At 34.0% G+C, this 18,174-nt stretch overlaps 1 protein-coding gene across 3 annotated transcripts; it reads right to left on the minus strand.

Annotated features, from left to right (window-relative positions):
* Positions 1-6,681: 6,681 nt before the first annotated feature.
* LOC117925666 lies at positions 6,682-18,026 on the minus strand. 3 transcript variants are annotated; one of them, XM_034844733.1, is made up of 6 exons: positions 17,603-18,024; positions 16,299-16,410; positions 12,239-12,331; positions 10,710-10,910; positions 7,271-7,513; positions 6,682-6,838 (listed from the first exon to the last, which is right to left on the minus strand). In XM_034844733.1, exons 1-5 carry the CDS (start codon positions 17,917-17,919, stop codon positions 7,280-7,282), a joined length of 957 nt encoding a protein of 318 aa, XP_034700624.1. In that variant the 5' UTR covers positions 17,920-18,024; the 3' UTR covers positions 6,682-6,838; positions 7,271-7,279. The 3 variants fall into 3 exon arrangements, with proteins under 3 accessions (XP_034700624.1, XP_034700623.1, XP_034700625.1); XM_034844732.1 differs by lacking the exon at positions 6,682-6,838 and having other exon boundaries at positions 6,964-7,513; positions 17,603-18,022; XM_034844734.1 differs by lacking the exons at positions 6,682-6,838; positions 12,239-12,331 and having other exon boundaries at positions 6,964-7,513; positions 17,603-18,026.
* Between the last annotated feature and the right edge of the window lie 148 nt (positions 18,027-18,174).

An 18,174-nucleotide genomic window follows, 5' to 3' on the forward strand; every position in this document is an offset into this window, starting at 1 on the left:
GAAGGAAGAAGAGAGAGAGAGATGGCTGTTTTATACATGAGGGTGAAATACTGGACCCCATCCCACGTTCAACTACTCTAACAATTTTTAATACGCAACCCACGAAAAATCAGACACAGAAATATCCCCACATTTAATCTGCACGTGGAACACGATATTCACCTCCCACTCCCAGTCTCCCCCTGGTTTTCCCCCCACTGTTTCTTCTCATCATTTCTACACGTGCTTTTCAGTTTTTATCCCCCGTCGGCATCTTCTTTTCAATTTTTTTTTAATATTTCTCTTTATTAGCTGTATCTGTATGTCTAAAGACAAGTCAGAGAAAGGAAATCGATATGGTTTTACTTGATGTCGACTGTCCAGTTTTGAAATCTTCTTGTTTGGCGGAGTCCCACTTCCTCCACTTCTTAAAATATTATGTCTACCTATTTGTTCTTATTTTTTACAAACCCAAAGTGAAGTCTTTAATAATTTATTTACGGCGTATTAATAAAACTTACAAAGATTTTAAGGTATTGATTTGATACCATTCTTAATTTTGAATATCAGCACTAGATATATATGATCATATTTAAATAATTATATTAAAAAATTTAAAAAGAAAACCATTATAAAATACAAAAAATAAAATAAAATCAAACCACATGTTAAAAAAAAAATTAAATAAAAATTTTAACATAATTCAATAATTAATATTATTCATAAGGTAAAGAAAAAATCTATTAATCAAAAGAAATAAGATAAAATATAATAATGAAGCTCTTAAAAATTACTTTCAATTATTGTTATGATCTTTATAAAATAAAACCTTAAAATATAAAAAGATTCAACGGGTCAAACTCGTTATTTATTACATCTCAATATAAAAAACGATCCGTAATAAAATTGATTCAACTTTCACAATTCAACACCATTTAAAATGATTAATAATAAAATAATAAATAATCTTAAATAAGATATTAATTAAATAAAGGTGTAACAAAATATTCTTATACACCATAAAAATAAAAAAATAAAAAAACCTTAAAAATTATCACATAGTATAATGTAAATTATGATATAAAATTATCATATGCTTGCCCTACAAATACTATTAAAATGACGACCAATGACTCAAAGTGAAAAGGAAATATTTCAAAAACAGAAGCCCAACTAGTTGTAGGGGTGAAAAAAGTGGCACTGACGCCCACATGTTTGAAAGGTTGAAAACTTCTGTTTGGACTATGGCGGGGGCGTGGAATATGGAAAGTGGTGGCCCAAGGAAACCACGTGTTTGGCCTGCCCTTTCCAGCTGCCTCTTTAATTGAAGAGGTAGAGCGAAAATAAATAAAAATATCCAAACGAGGCATAAAGTGGGTGCTGCAAGCCAGCAATTTATGGCCAAGTTGAGGGTGGCTTTTGCCTACTTATCCAAATAGCATGTTGTGTATTTATGATTAATCAGAGTAAATGGAAGTGACAAATCCTATAATTGATTTGCCCCACACTTAGAGGTCACCTACACATGCATTAAAAATATGATTGAGATAATGGGGACAGTTTGTACAACTTGGACACACTTTTTTCAACACCATGTGGAAAATAATACCATTTTAATTTTTAAAATTTGGCACCAAAATTTTGTTTTTATTTAATTTATTTCCCTTTGAAATAATTTAAAAAGGTGTCATAAAAATGGTAAAACTAGGATTGAAAATGTATTTTTATATTCGGTTCATCTTAACTTTACAATTAATTGGATTACCTTTTATATAATAGTATTTGATAACTTTCTCAATCGATTTTAATTGTGATTATGGTTTTTTTAATTAAAGTCGAAGTTAGGAATCACGAATCTTATTCATATAGATATTTCAGTAATCAAGTATGAATTTTCAAAGATACCTATTTGCGCATGATACCTCAAGGCTCTACTTTTCTATAAAGAGTACTTGGTGGGCACGTACCTATTTTTAGTACCATCAAATATCCGTGATCATTTTCTTCACCTCAAAATATTTACTCGTCGTGATTTAAATCTTGAAATAAACCCATTGCAATTGAGTTATTATTGTTCTTAAATATTTCTTTTTCTTAAAAATTGAAAATTTAGTCTCCCATAGGAAAATACAAATTATATTTGTCATCTTTCAACTATTTTTAAAGTAAAGGACTAGATTGAAAACAAGTCTAGAGGCTAAGTGACAGCTGATAGTGTAGTACCATCATGTACGGCATGCATGGATGGTAGATATGGGAGGGGATTTTGACAAAAATACCCTTTAAAATATTAATTAAAATGATCTTTTTATAAAATAATTTTAAAATTTAACTAAAATTATTTTTGAAAAAATTAAAGATTTGTTTGATAACTCTTTTTTAAATAGTTTTTAAAAACAATTATTTGATATTTTTTAAAATAAAAAATATATTTCAAAACTTAAAATATTTTTAACATATTTTTAAAATAATTTTTGTGTAGTATTTTATTTTTAATTTTTAAAAATATTTATATAATTATTTTTTAAAATAGTACTTATAAAATGAGTGAAAAAAATGAAAAATAATTTAAAATATTTTTTGAAAAAACATTTTTTTATTATTAAAAACATAAAACAGTTTTTTTTATCATTAATTTGAAAAAATATAATTAATAAATAAAGTCTAAATTAGTGTAATTTTTTTCAAAATTGTTACGGAATGGCTTACCTAGAAAAGGCATGAGCCAAATGTGGCAAGAGCACAAGAAGAAATGTGATTTGAACAAGTCATTGTGGCAGTTCCGACTTCAATAGGAAATCTGGGCCTACCCTTCCGCCTTTGCCTTCCGCTCCAAGTCAAGCAAATTCGCATTTTCCATTTCCGAACGTGATCAATGCTAGCCCCCTTCTCACGACGCTCTTTGGGCCACCACCCCATCACCGTAATAATTTTCTTCCACTTTGAGGCTGCCACATGGCGTTGAAATTGCTGCTTTGCTAAGGTTTTCTTTGCTCATAAGAAACGTGGGCTTATTTGATTTCAGCCGTTGAAATTAGGTTTGGAAAATTAATGAACTTTTGAAGTTTTGTTGCGCACTTTAAGTCGCCAAATCTTTTAGCACATTCTTCTTTTAAAGTCTTCGGTTTTGCTAAAAACAAATAATCATCCCGCTTTGAAAAGTAAAATAAATAAATAAAACACTTTAAAAAATAAAATAAAAATACTTACACCATTTTTTAATTAAAAAAAATATTTTAATGAAAATACTTCAGTCAAACACGTTATTATTTATTTAATTCATTGAAAAAATAGTTGATTTTCCCAAAAAAAGATATTGAATTAAGTTTAAAGGATGTTTTTTTTTTAATTAAAAGTAATTTGTTTTCATATGATTAATTTTTTTTTTTTATCTTTTTATGATTTATTAAAAACTTCTTGTTGAAAAAGAAAAAAATTAGAATATTTAACTTTTTCTTTAAAATAATATATATATATATATATATATTAATTTTTTTATTTTTTAATATTTAATAAAAATAAAATATTATAAAAACAAACCGTCTAATATTAAAATTAGAAAACAATCACCACCTCGAACCAAAAAATGGAAATTATAGATGACAATTGCTAAGATTCTTAAAACAAATTCCAACATGCAATTTATAAAGCACATGGAATGCCTAATAAGCTAAAACCCTATTTCCTTTTTTCTTTCTCATCAAACCATCAAGTCAAGTGGTCCTAGTTCACACTCGCATCAAGTCAAGTGGCACTTTGGCACATGACATTCATCTCACCCCACATCATAATCTTAAATTATTTTTGGTAACTTTGCTTGTTTGTGGTAGTATAATGGAAGAAATCATGAATTTGATCTAATCTAACATCAAAATCTATAGCCATTTTTGGTAACTTTGCTTGCTTTGGCATTATAACATGAGAGAAAGTGTGCAAATAGTGTTTTTAGTAGAAAAAAGCATTGAAACTAAAAGCTAAATTAATATTTTATCTTCTTTAGGAATATAGCTAAGGTTCCTTTAGATTTAGTATATTGTAAGATGAAAGTCATTGGTATTCAAATTTGATACTAATAAATAAATGGTGGCTGTTAATGCCAATAGATGATGTGAGCGGGTCATTTAAAAGAGAGTTGGGGGTATGGGGATAAAAAAATAAAAGATGTTAAAGAGCGCGATATGCATATTGAGTTTAAATCTTGTAAATTTATGTTTTTATAAAAATTAGTTGTTCAATATTATAACATACCCAAAAATCATGAGTTTGAGTCACTTAAGAGTTATGTTGGAGGAGAGATTGTTGTCATTCTTAAATCTAAAGATGAGTCACCTAAATGATGACTTTTAAAACAAAGATTGTTGTCACTCTTAAGTTTAAAAATAAATCACCTAAATGATGACTTTTAAAGCAAGTTTATGAAGTGTAATGTTGTTGAACACCCATTGATTTTTAAATCTCGCATGTAAACCTCATGCATATCATGTTCCTTAACATTTTCCTTTATGTGCAAGTCGGGATTGCACATGGACGATTAGGAGAAATGCAATTAGCGTTCAACAAAAGAAGGTATGACTTGTGAGAATTGAGAAGTAGCTTCCCTTGCTTATTTATTGGTATACTAAAACGAGAGTGAAAACTTTCGAGAACATACTCCTTTTGGGTAACCATTTCTATTGTTTCATGAACAAAAATAAAAATTTTAAATGTTTTATTATCATTCTTCTTATTTTAAAGTCTTGTTATTGTAAAATGTTGGAAACATTCAATATGCTTTTCTTTTCACCTTGGTTTGCTCATCAACAAAACCGAGATTCATGACAAAATATATGAATTCTTTTGTTTCCATTTCATGATTCGACATCAAGGAGAGTTTTAGGGATTAAAGTTTAAGGTAAGATGGGCATGTGACTTTACAAGAAACAATACCTTGATTGTCAAACATTAAAAGATTTCACATGTTCTATATAACCAAGGGAGGGTAGGCGGAGTATAATTTTTGGGGTAAGCCCAACCTCCACCGCACCTGATTTCAAAAGTCTCTGTTTCCCACTCCTACCTTACACCAAGTCTTTTTTCCGATACTAAAAATTACAGGAGAAATTATTCCAAAGTAAAATATTCAGTCTTAGGTCTTAATTTAGATTCTTACTTTTTTTTTTTTTTGTAAGGAATGACAACTCTACCCAAACACCTAACGGGCCATTTTATTAGGAGTGGTTTAATAATTTATCCTAAATTATATTCTTCCAAAAATTGTTTAGGTACTTGAGGAAAATAACACTGATGTTGTTGAAAAAGAGGCTCATGTTTGTCTGGAAGCATCTCACGTCCCATCTCCATCTCTCAGAACTCATTATAAACGTTTCAGTATCAATGAATGAACAATGCAGTGGTTCCCACCTACCACCACCACAACTCATTCTTATGACAAGGGAAAGTGATATTAACCTTCAAGAAATTAGCAGGGGTAATAAGGGTATAAACAAATGGGAAGAAGATATAAAGATATGTACAAAAAAATGGACATCTCATCCGTATCGTAACCACAGCCACTTTCAAACAAACCTGGAGCCTTCTCAAATTCTGTCTCCATGCAAAGCAATTTCCTAGAAGATAACGAGCCAACGCTCAATTGGCAGTACATTTCCAATGGCCAAATGAATTACAGCAGCTCATGGAGTCCAATAATTTACGTCCCTCACAGGCAGCTGGCAACATGACTTGAAAGAATGTGCTTTTGTCGGACATGAGGGTGGACAAGTACAAGGGCGGCGTATTCCAGTTGAGATAAGAAGACCATTTCCATCCTCGAGGGGAATATTTTTCATTTTTGGGCATTAGGTCACTATCATGACCAGTTCCATGGCCCAAACCCAAGTTAGGCGATTAGACAAAAGAAGAATAAAATTCTTGTTATAAGCAAGAAATTTGATTGAAAATGAGCATGGTAACTAAGGCCTTAAGCGATGAAACCTTTCTTTAGCTTTCACCTGTTTCTCTCTCATAAGTCTGAGAACCTGGAAAAGATCTTTAGACAAGGGCACATGGTAACAACGTGGCAATGTAACAACAACAGACTATTTATCAAATGCCCCCAAATTCTTCAATTTCACCCAGGATTAATGTGTATATTGGACAGCTTATTTTAGTTTAGACGTGGATGTGGTTGTAAGAATTTTTTTAATTGATACCCTTTATTTTTTTTAAAATTTATTAGTAATAACTATATGAGAGAAAAAAAAGAGTCAATTAAAAAATAAACTTTTGTAAGAATGTTCAAAAATCAGAAGAAACAAAAGGTAGTACTTGTACATGGCGACCACGGGAGCCAGTGGTAGTACAACCCTCCTCTTTTGTGTGTGCATTTATGGTAAATGAATGGGCACCAGTGGGAATCTTGAGAAAACCTAGTCCTTTTCATTTTGCAAGGAGAAAGCGGAAGTACGATACCATCCTTCTCATGTATCATCACACCTCACTCATATCAGGGCCTGCTTCAGTCAATAATAATAACAAATAAAATATAACTTTAAGAATTTGACAATTTACCCTTGGTATTTTTCCATGGTCCAGAGGAGTAAAGGTAAAAATTTTGAGATTTTAATTATTGGTACTTCCAAATATTCTCATACAAACACGTCCTTAGCTCATTAGGCATAGAACCTGCCCCACCCAATTTACCGTTAGAAAATCAATAGTTACTTCAACACAATAAAAGGACCATCTTCATTAGAAAATTATAGAAATAAACATTTTCCATCTGGGAAATAATAGCAAGAAATGAGGAATCCTTGAACATGTGAGGTAATTCAAAGTCCTTCATAACTCAGCATATCCATGTCAAATATCAACTTTCTCCCTAGAGAAACGGAAAACATAAAGACAGAATGAGATCATGAAAAATTTCTCAAAATTTAATTTGGCAAGAGCTAATCTCACTAGGCAATCAAGATATTCAAAGTAGGAACAGTCCTAAGAAGTCAGTTCAATCATGTACCTATAAAAAGTGTATTAGGTCATGAGTTCCAAACCAACTAGATGCTAAGAAGTGAGAGACATACTAAATTGGCTCCAAAAGAAAAATCAAATAAACAACAGAGCAATTAAAAAAAAAAAAAAATGTAGACAGGTTGCAGTTCACCTATACAAGTTTAACAAATAAATTCTTTGTTTTCATTGTGTGTGCTTACTGTGAAGTCACATATAAGCTTTAACAAATTACTAAACAAATGAAGTAAATAAAAGATAGGCCAGTGTCCATGTTAGGTTGAATCAAAACACAGTGGCTTACTGTTATCATTCAACACCAGGGCCATTTAGCATCTCTCCATGAAAACCATCGATCCTCCTCATTATCGTCAGCCGCAAAATCTGGACCAGTTCCTCCAACTAGCATATGTTTATCCTCGCCCAGTCCAGAGGCCTGGCAGCATTTGAGTTTTCTATCACGTACTGAAGCTTCCTCCCTATATGCTGGGTTGGAACACTTTGGATGATGGATGAATTGCACATTTTTCCACCAGAGCTTGAGAGCCTAGAGAAATAAATTACAGAAACAAAGATAAACATTTGATTCAATATTTAGAAAACAAAAATAAATAGAATAAACACAAACTAACACAGTTGATTCAATATTGAAGCACTTTGGGCTCATATCAGAAATGTCTTTAAAACAGACCTTGTGCTTGGACATCAATGAGACAGTGTTTGGTGTAGAAAATGTCAAAAAAAGAAAAAATCCATTTGCTCCATTTGCTACACAGAATTATAGAACTGAAAGAATCAACTTAACTAAGTTCAGAAAGATTGATGATTTTTTTCACACTGGCTTTAGTTTCATGGGATGCACAACTATAGCAAGGCATTGCTAGAAAAACATTCATTACCAAGATCAAATAGATTATCATGCAGCAAGCTAGTGAATGAGCCCACCATGCTTGAATAGGCACTAAGACAATGTAAGGCAACATTATTTTATCGCACATGAGGCTGAAAAGGTTACTAGTAGAAACATTGCATACAATAAGTCCAGAAACTCATTATCAGTGCCTGATCAAGGTTATCAAGATTAAATAGCTTATCTCATACCATGCAGTCAAAGGCGCTTTGTATGCTTGGCTAGGTGGTCAGATGATGCAAGGCAAACCAGGCAGTCATTACCCAATCTACGTGACATGGTATGGGGTATGAATGATGGGTGCATGCACCTAGACACCTGACATCTCTAATCCCCAAATCTTGGGGCAGGGGAATATGGCAGCATGAGTGAAATTTCTCCTACAATACCTTAGGATAACATGAATTATACACATGCAAAAATAAGCTATTTAAGAAAGTCTAAGAGCACTAACAGTAAATGGGAATATACTCCTTTCTTGAACAAGCCTGTTAGATATATATTAAAAAATAGGAACCATGTCCCATACCCATACCCAAGTTCCATTGAGTCTGACACAGGCCATGTTGCATGGGTTTGGGTATGAGTGTTGGATACGAGTATGTGTCTATGTGTATGATCCTTCACAACTCAAATTACAGGCACTCGGCCAAAAAGGATCCAGGGCTTAGGTTACTAGGATATGACATAAAAGAAAAGTCAATTACAAATAAATAGGAAGTGTAGATATCTTTTATAAAAGCTCTCATTTATTCCCTCTAAGCCCTTTTGTTTTTCCTTACATCTCTAAATATTTTCACAAAAATTCACTTTTTAGTGAATTCTTTTTCTATAATGTAATTATTACTAAAAAAGTTGAAAAAATAAAAGGATATCAATGAAAAAATCAAATAGTCACACCCAAAATAGAATAAAAGTATCTGACAAGGATCCCATATTCACACCCAAGTCACATTGTGTAGACATTGGTATGTTGAGTGAAATTGAAAGATCCAATTATCATAGGACATAGGTATTTCACACATTTTGGCAACCATGCAATATAGGTTTTAGCTAAGCGAGGCAACTTTAATGAATATATTGGTGCAAGAAAAGTGAGACAACTAGCTCATACATAATTTCTTCTTGTCAAAATGAACTCTTAACAATTTTTTTTTTTTTTTTTTCTGATAAGTGAGGAGGAACTCTAATGTAATTCATGAAGTTTGCCAATATAGGAATGGCCCAAAATTAACCAGGGCTATTTTGTTGCCACCAACCAAAAAATGGGCAGCCGACCTTGCACAAGGTCAAAATCAACTGATCCAATTTTTTATTTTTCTAAACTTCCCAAAATAGGGGCATTCTGTTAAAATGGGTTGAGTACATAAACAAAATATGTCAACAACCCAAGGAAGGAGAGGAGAGGGAGGTAGGATCAATGGCCAGCTGACCTTGCACAAGTTCAAAACCAGTTGATCCAATTCTTTTATTTTTCTAAAGTTCTCAAAGTCAGCACATTCTGTTAAATGGGTAGAGTATGTAAGCAAAATAAGTCAACAACAAAAAGAAGAAGAGGAAGGGAAGGGGGGTTTTATGAAGAGAGAGAGAGAGAGAGAGAGAGAGAGAGAGAGAGAGAGAACAGGAGGCACAAAGAGTGCCATTTAATGCTTTTCTAGACTTCTCAAAGTAGGGGCATTGTATTCGGCATATAATCAATCTATGTCAATAACAAGAGGGACAAAGAGAGCAATTTTATGCTTTTCTAGACTTCTCAAAGTACGAGCATTATGTTAAAAATGTTGAGTATATAAACAACATATGTCAACAACCCAAGGGAGAGGGAGAGAGAGGGGGGTGGGGGGGAAGGGAGAGAGAGAGAGAGAGAGAGAGAGAGAGAGAGAGAGTCATTGTGTTAAATATGTTGCACAAGTTAAAAATCAGCTGGCCCAATTTTTTACTTCTCTAAACTTCTCAAAGCAGGGGCATTCAGTAAAATATGTTGAGCATAAAAACATTATATTTTATGATAGGTGAGCATAAAAACATTATATGTCAACAACACAAAGCACAGAGAACAATGTTTTGCTTTTCTAAACTTCTCAGTGTAGGGGCCTTTTGTCAAATTTGTAAAGCATATAAACAATTATATATGTTAACACCCGAGGCACAAAAACAGCAACTTTTCGCTTTTCTAAACTTGTTAAAGTAGGGGCAATGTGTTAAATATTTTGAGAATACGAACAATGTATGTCAACAACCCCAGGAGGGAGGAAGGGAGGGAGAGAACAAGAGAGCTCTAACTCCACCTTAAGGGTTTGAAGGGAGGACTAGCATGAATACATGTTGGCAACATTTGACATATGTGCATTATTTATTGAATGAGACGTCATTAAATTGCATAATACATAAACTATGCCATATGATTTAAAGTTATCCTGTCTTGTTATCAACAACAGAATGTTATAACCAATTGAATAAGTCATCTTAAACACTGAATTATTCACATAATAAGCAATATATGCAATATATGTCTCAACATGTCGTTTAATATTATTCTAAAACTAGAGCCTTGCCATGCTCACACCAGTGCTTTGAATGGGACCATGCACCTCAGGCAACATGAAGTTTTAGAACCCCAGGAGCATTTTTTTTCACCTTTAATTAGTCACAGTTACAAACTTTCAAATACCTCCCACTTTTTATGATTCTCCAAGAAAAACAGATGAATTACCCTAACATGTAGGTTCATGAAATGATCTCTAGGAGGAGAATAACTAATTAAATTCATGGTTGGGACCTAGTTCCATAGCCCAGCCAAAAGCAAGTTCTGAAGCATGTTAATGCTACTTACATGCCAATATATCCAGATTGCAACCTTATGGGGCATCAACCAGAAGAACAGTTCTCGATCAACCACCAATGAGGAAGAGACCTTTTTGGCTGTCAATGTAGCTGTGAAATAATTGCCAAGCTTGGGATGTTGAACTGTAATTGCTACTAACAGATTATCTCCAGGCACATTTGCTTTGATGCTCCAATTCCCATACATATCCTGCAAATATTTACAAGGATGCTTATTCAGAGTGAAGAATCACTATTCATACCAAAATATGAGCTTAAGAAAGGGACATTACATTGTGCCCAATAAACACAAATTTAAGGACAAACCATCTTATGAAGCATGATAGTTCATATGTGCAACAACTGTTATGCGACTTGCCAACTTCTTCCACCACTAAAGTGTCTGGATTTAAACAATCAAAATAAGTCCTGATTGGAATTCCTATATTTTAATTCATCATGCAGTACCTTACAAATTTGTAGTGTCTTTATCACTTCAGTACAAAAAGCCTGAGACTAACATGAACACATGTGATGCAGAAGCAGGTTTCAACCTGTGTCAGTGTGTATACATTCAACCAAACAAAGCCATAAACCCTGGGGTTGGGTACATGAATCCTTACCCATCATCCAACTGTATCTAAAGGCATAACCTCCTGTAGATCTTTGGCTATTATGTCATTCTTTTTGCCTCTTCCCAAATCCTTTTTGGCCTCTCACATCCATTTGGTGCCTTCAACCTGAACCAAATCAGTTATTCAGGCCAGTGCATTCATATGCCTTGAAAATATATGGAATATATTATTATTAAGTTCTTGTATTTAATTGTTCAAATTTTTTCCTTTCTCTCATGTTAAATTTGCCCCCCAAACAGAATTTTCTGTGTTCACCACTGCTGGTATCTAGCAAATAAATCTTATGCTGTGTGCACCAAGCCACAATACCTCTCAAATATCTCCTGACCCAAATGCCTGACATGTGATAGGGTGAAAAAAAAGGGAACTCAGAACTCATAAACCAATCAACCATTCACCAATCACAAACCAGAATTCTTTTTTTAATCACACATCAAGCAGCTGGTTAAGAATTCATTTCCTAATTCACTTTGCTTTTCGAGTCAGATAAATAGTATGGTTAAGCACCTGAAGGGACACAAAGGAGGTTATTTCCTTCCATTCTTTGTCAATACACAAAAAAAAAATTGAGAACAAGAAGACAGTAACCACATCGCTTATTTGACATAAAGATTAACTGCCCAAATGAAACTACAAAATCAGAACACCATTTGATGAGTGTATAACTAGATAAGCAACCAAACAAAAACCAAGATCTACATTACTGCAGAATGTGTTACAAACAAGCCAAGAAGCATTTGAAAAATCAAAAGAATAATAACAAATTGTAAACCAATGAAATACAAGAGAAATATCATAAAAACCTAAAATGAATCAAAATATAATATAGAAGTAAAAATAAGGTAGAGAAGAAAAAAAGCAAATAATCAAAAAGTGCATGAGGCAAGTAATTATTAAGACATACCATAAAAGGACTGACATGTAACGGCTTTGCTACTAAATCAAAATTTGGATTGAAAACAAAAGTTACTCTTTCACCCCAAGGTGTATTGGTTACCTACAACCAGAAATCAACAATGTCATCAGCAAAAAACTCAAGAAAACAAATATGAAACAGCACAGTAAGTTCTTGCATCAGAATGCTACTAATTTCAAATTATAAATAGATAGAATTATATAAATTTTCAAACTCAGGAAAACAGATATGCACTAGTATGGTAAGCTCTTTCCATCATGCCACCAATTTCAAATTATAAATAGACAGAATTATACATGTGCTATTGACATGTCAAATATGTGCCTTCCTTACACTTCCCTCAAAGTTTCATTCAGATTTGAGGGACCACAAACTCCAAATAAGAGGCAAACATGATATCTAGATAACACATGAGTCAGAACAGGCACAAAAATGTTTCAAAAGCATTGACTTTAATGTGCCCCACAGGTAAATTGATCCAAAAAAATCATCTAAGATATGGTATAACTAGATTAGGAGTTCAGGGCTAAAGCTTTGACTGGAAGAGAAAAGAGAAAATCATTGACTCAAAGAGCTAAATCTCTTGGGCAGATATAGCATCCAGTTGTTATGGATTAAATTGTGGCTATCAATTAATGGCTCAGATTTCCATGCAAGTGCGTGCATTAACAATGTAAATACATCATACACAAGCATACAGAAGAGCTCTCTATTTCATAAGCTCCTTCAGAGGAGTATACCTCATTCTTTATTTGTCCCGTGTGTCATATGGGGTCGCAAGCATCTGAGCCATGCAGAATTAAACCATCTTTTATAGAACTAGCAATGCTTAAGAATTCGCAGCATTCAGATAGCCCTAATTTACACTACTTGTTAGCATTCATTCCATTGAAATGGGCACTATTTCATAGTATAGAGATAAATACCTTATGGCAACGCTGCAAACAACTAAATGAAAATGAATCTACAATGAAATCTCACATTAATCACTAGTTATTTACTTTTATTTCTTATTTATTTATTTTTAATACTAAATTCTTTGCAAGAGGAGGTCAGCCACATAGATGATAAGGGATCCTAGTCCAATGGGAGAACAAAGCAGAGTGGGAAGCCAAGGAGGTTGGAGAAAATGGTGGTAATCTTTGAAGATCAGATTTCTTAGAGAGCAAAATTTTCAAGCCTTTCAAATGGTGCCCCCCTTAAGCCTATATATAAAGAGAGATTTTTTGGATGAATCAACTAAAGTAACACAACATGAACCAATGAAATGGTGTCAAAAATACACAGACCAATGAGTTAATGTCATTTACTTGTGGACCTCCAACATAAGGCTATGCGTACATGTAGTTTATCCATTAGAGATGCATGCAATAACATCCATGTCAATCCAAGAGAAACATGTTCACTAATATTTGGGTCAATCTCACCTCAACAGACCTCCAACTCTAGCTACCAAACCAAGACTCTCAAACTATCTTAATACTTGATGGTAAGGTAAGCCAAGGCCCCAAACAAGGTGTACCAAGCTCAACTAGACTCAAGCCATATTCTTGACTTGGCAAGAGTGAAGTATTTGTGTTATTCCACTAGGAGAGATCTCAATGCAATACTAGCACAACTTAACTAACCCCCTCTTAAAGGGGCATAGAGACAACCATAAGAGATATCCTCTTAATACAATGAAGAGAGGCCATGAAGCCAACAAGTGAAGGCAGGAAGTAGCATCTCATAGCCCAACTTAGCATGTTCTCATACTTCATAATTCTCTAATCTTAAGATGAAAAGGAGATGGCATTATCCTCTACACTGTTAAAGAAGTATTAGTGGCAAAATAACCATGACAATAGGCACTAGTATTTGTAGTGGGTGCAGAGCACCAGAACAAGAGCACAACTACTAATGTTGTGACCTCCACATGTCACTAATCGTACGTATCATGATACTCACATGGTGCATATCATGGTCCACGTATCAATGCAAACTCAGGTATCAACACTTTAATGCTTATTCTTTTTTTTATTGGATAGGCAACCCCAATACATAGACGGTATATAGGGGAGAGCAAAAATAAAAGGAAAAACAAAACAATCCAAAAAATAGCACTGAGCTTTTAATAAATGCAACCTAGCTAAAACCCAAGCCCTCAATGAAATCCATCAAGAAGCGATCAAACACTCAGTGGGCCCTCACCCAATCAAAAACAATTTAAAAAATGAGTAGTTCAACATCTTAGTTGTGTACTCATCATCCCTAGAAGTCCTACTATTCTATTCCTTCCAAATGCACAAAAACACATAAAGCAAGGTCATGTTCCACATTTTGATTCAACTTTTTGGAATTCTTGTACCCTACCAAGATAAAGGAAGATCACCAATGGTCTTTGGGAGTTACCCACTTCTTATACTACTTCTAGAATTTCTTGTCACTGAAAAATAATCTATGTCGCAATTGAGATGACCCAACAATTTGCAAAGTTTTAAGATCATCCTATTGTGATTGAGAGTTACCCTGATTTAATTACTGATGTTCTTTTAGTTCAAGCCAACTGTCATTTAAACCTTGGTCAAATACACAAATAAAGAGGCTAACAAGGTAGAAAACTTTTTAGTTAGTTCAAGACACACGAAGGCTTTAGCCCAAATAAGTCAACTTGATATACATTGTTGGCCCTTTACCTAATAGCTTAAGCTTATGGGTTAATGAATAGCTTAACATCAAAGTGTGGGGTTTCCTTATTTTTGGGGTCAATTTGGTGGTTTAACATGATATTAAAACTTCAATTTTCATGAGGTCATGAGTTTGAACCAAATCTCATGGCTTGTTTATTTACCCTATTTATTGATTGTCCACATGTAAGTTTAAAAAATCCTACCCATGAGGTATGATGTTAGGGCTTTAGTCCAAGTACGGTAGTTTGAGATATACATGTTCAGAGCTTTACCTAACAGCTTAAGTTTTTAGATCAACTAGTAGCCTAACAAAATATACCCTCCCCCAGGTTTTGATATTCAATTGTTCTCGCTCATACAAGATCTTGGACATTAGAAAATATTGAATGTGTAACTTTCTACACTGTATTGCCCTTTTGTAGTTGATAAAAGATTTATTTATAGAGGAAACCAAAATAGTCTAAATTGTGGTTAATTAGAAATAAATTTCCTGTTTTTTTGGTTGGATGGTTTGGTTTTCATTGCCCTTGTGCACTAGTATACCCTTTGTGTATATAGGGGTACACCCCCTTTTCTTATGCATCTTTTAATATATATAATTTGTTTGCCTATCAAAGAAAAGAAACCAAAAAACAGAAGAGGATGAAAAAAAATAAAAATAAAAGGAAATACTTCATCAGTAAATCTATAATAGGGGACCCTTCAAAGGATTCTTCTGACTCCATCAGATTTAACCATAGAAAGAGCATTCATTCTGTCAACAAAATATAATCTCAACTGGTTGTAGGAGACCAAAAAATGAATATAGAAGTGAGACTACTGAATAGCAAGACTATAATCAAGAAGATGATCCACTGGTTCGACTAAGCACAGCCTCTTCTTCTCATAGGATTATATATATTCCTGACTTATAAGGCAGTGAAATCATAAATATAAAAATGGAAAATGGAAAATGTATGGTAAACTAGATTGTGGGCTTTTAAGATTCCCTGAGCAATAGACACCTATCAAAAAAGATTCCCCGTGCAATAGACCCTTGAGACTAGATCAAGTTTGCAAAGAATTGGGGTGGGGATAAGGAGTTTTAGTTTGATTCCATGTAACAAAAAAATAAAATTACCAAGAGAAAGACAGGGTTCTTAGAACATAGCTTCAGGGATTTTCACATCATACTCCGAGTGACCCTTGACAGCATGCACTCTGACTAACTGAAAGCTTGTTTCTTTGAAAGCAAGTTTAAGAGGCTTTTCTATCATTTGAATTCAAAGTGGGAGTACTGTTTCAAGGGTCAAAGCTTTAAGCTAAAGATCTTCTCAAGAGAGAAGTTATTCAAATTAAAAAAATAATTTTATCTACGCAGAAGTACTAGGATTACACACCTCAGCAATGCACTGCTTCAAATTCTGAGTAGATGCTCCTAGATCATAGCAATAATACAAACTCAGTGGATTTTGTTCGTATCCCACGCTAGGAGGAATTGTCAAGAGAAAACTGTAAAGAGGATACAAGCATCAATTTGCAGACCCTGAACAACTTAGAATGAAAATTTATAAATAAAAAAAAGAAGGCAAAAAAGGGACAAATTATAAAAGCACATCATTAAAAAGTTGTGATCAATGAAGTGGACCGTGTTAAAGAAAATGACAAAAGCTTGTTTCCTAAGTTTCATATTATCTCTTCCAAATGTTCACTCACAAAAGAAAACAGAGAAGGACCTACACTGATTAAGGAACTATATAGACTAATTATCAATCTTAAAATACAGCAGCACCAAACTCAATAGTTCACATATTTTACAGCAGTGTTTGCAGGAGCGATAGCAGAAAAATTAATGATTTGGTCATTGGTATAATAAAAGACATGACCAATGATAAAGTTAGATAGTCAAAATGGATAGATGTGTGGCAAACTCCAAAAGTTCGGACATAGGGCTTCCTTTATCATAGTGTCTTTTGGGGATTATAACATATGGGTGGAAAGAAAAGCCTCACAGGAATAATAAAGGATCTAATGCAACTCATCCCATCAACAACTTCTGAAACGATAACGGATAAACATCAAACATGATGTGCGATTAGGGTTTAACAAAATGGAATTGGTTGGGGAAAAAAAAAAAAGTGCAGGCAATTAATTGGCCATGTCAATCAAAATTCCAAGCAGAAATCTCCAAAATATCAAAAGCACACACAATACACCATATTCTTATTTGAAATCATGCATGTAAAATTGGAAGCTGTAATAAGAAATTACAACCGAGGGTTTAAATTCAAGAATAGAGTAGCATTTTTTGTGTCAAATTGTGTTTAGATAAAATTCCTAAGGGAAACTGCGACAAAAAGCAAATAGAGAAGTAAAAGAAAAAAAAAAATAGAGGAAAAAAGCCAACATAGTAGTCTCCAAACAGGTTCTCACAAAAGCTCCACTTCTAACTTTTGCAAAACCAACCACATTTTTGCGAAGAATAGCTTTACGGCGTTAATCTAACTAAAATTCAAATATTGACCCACTTTGCATATTTTTTAACCGAATTTTCCGGCATTCCCGCAGATTTTCATAATCTCACGCCTATACTTGCATCAAAATCGGGTGACATACACGTTAGTTCATAGAATAAGTGAGAAGCAACAAAATTCAAAGCAAAAGATACAAGAAGAAAAAAAAAATTAAATCGCTTAACCCGTACACTGGCCCAGTGGTTCCGGCGATTCGGCGAGCTTCGTCGCCGGAAAGATGGTCGGGTAAAACGTTAGGCGCCCTGTCAATGTCAACTAGCGCATACCGGACGGCATAGCGGAAGGAGTGGTGGACAGGACGCCGGCGCTCGTGCCAGACAGTACCCTCGTAGAGAGAGACAGGGTCTTCTCCGGTGGCGGCAGAAGAACCGACGGAGCGTGCGGAGCACAGGCAACGTAGGAGAGCACGAAAGGGGAGGAGGCAAGAGAGGACTAGTGATGTGAAGAAGGCGGAGAGGATTGAGCACAGCAGATAGAATAGCTCCATAGCTCTCGCCCCCGTGTCGCTTCGGTTGGCTCGCTTATCTGCTTAGATTCAATCTACCAAATTTTTTAATGAAGGGTGTCGACTGTCGACTTAAAAATGAATAGAATTTTGGGGAAGTTTAGTTGTGTTTCGGGAGGCCCATTTCAAGGCAATATTGTTTTCAAAACCAAGTTTGCATAACCCAAGATATTTCTGCTAATTGAATTTTTATTTTTATTTTCTTTTTCATGCACTCTGGTGTGAGGTGTTATTTCC

Source organism: Vitis riparia, chromosome 11 (genome assembly GCF_004353265.1).
Source record: "Vitis riparia cultivar Riparia Gloire de Montpellier isolate 1030 chromosome 11, EGFV_Vit.rip_1.0, whole genome shotgun sequence".
NCBI lineage: Eukaryota > Viridiplantae > Streptophyta > Magnoliopsida > Vitales > Vitaceae > Vitis > Vitis riparia.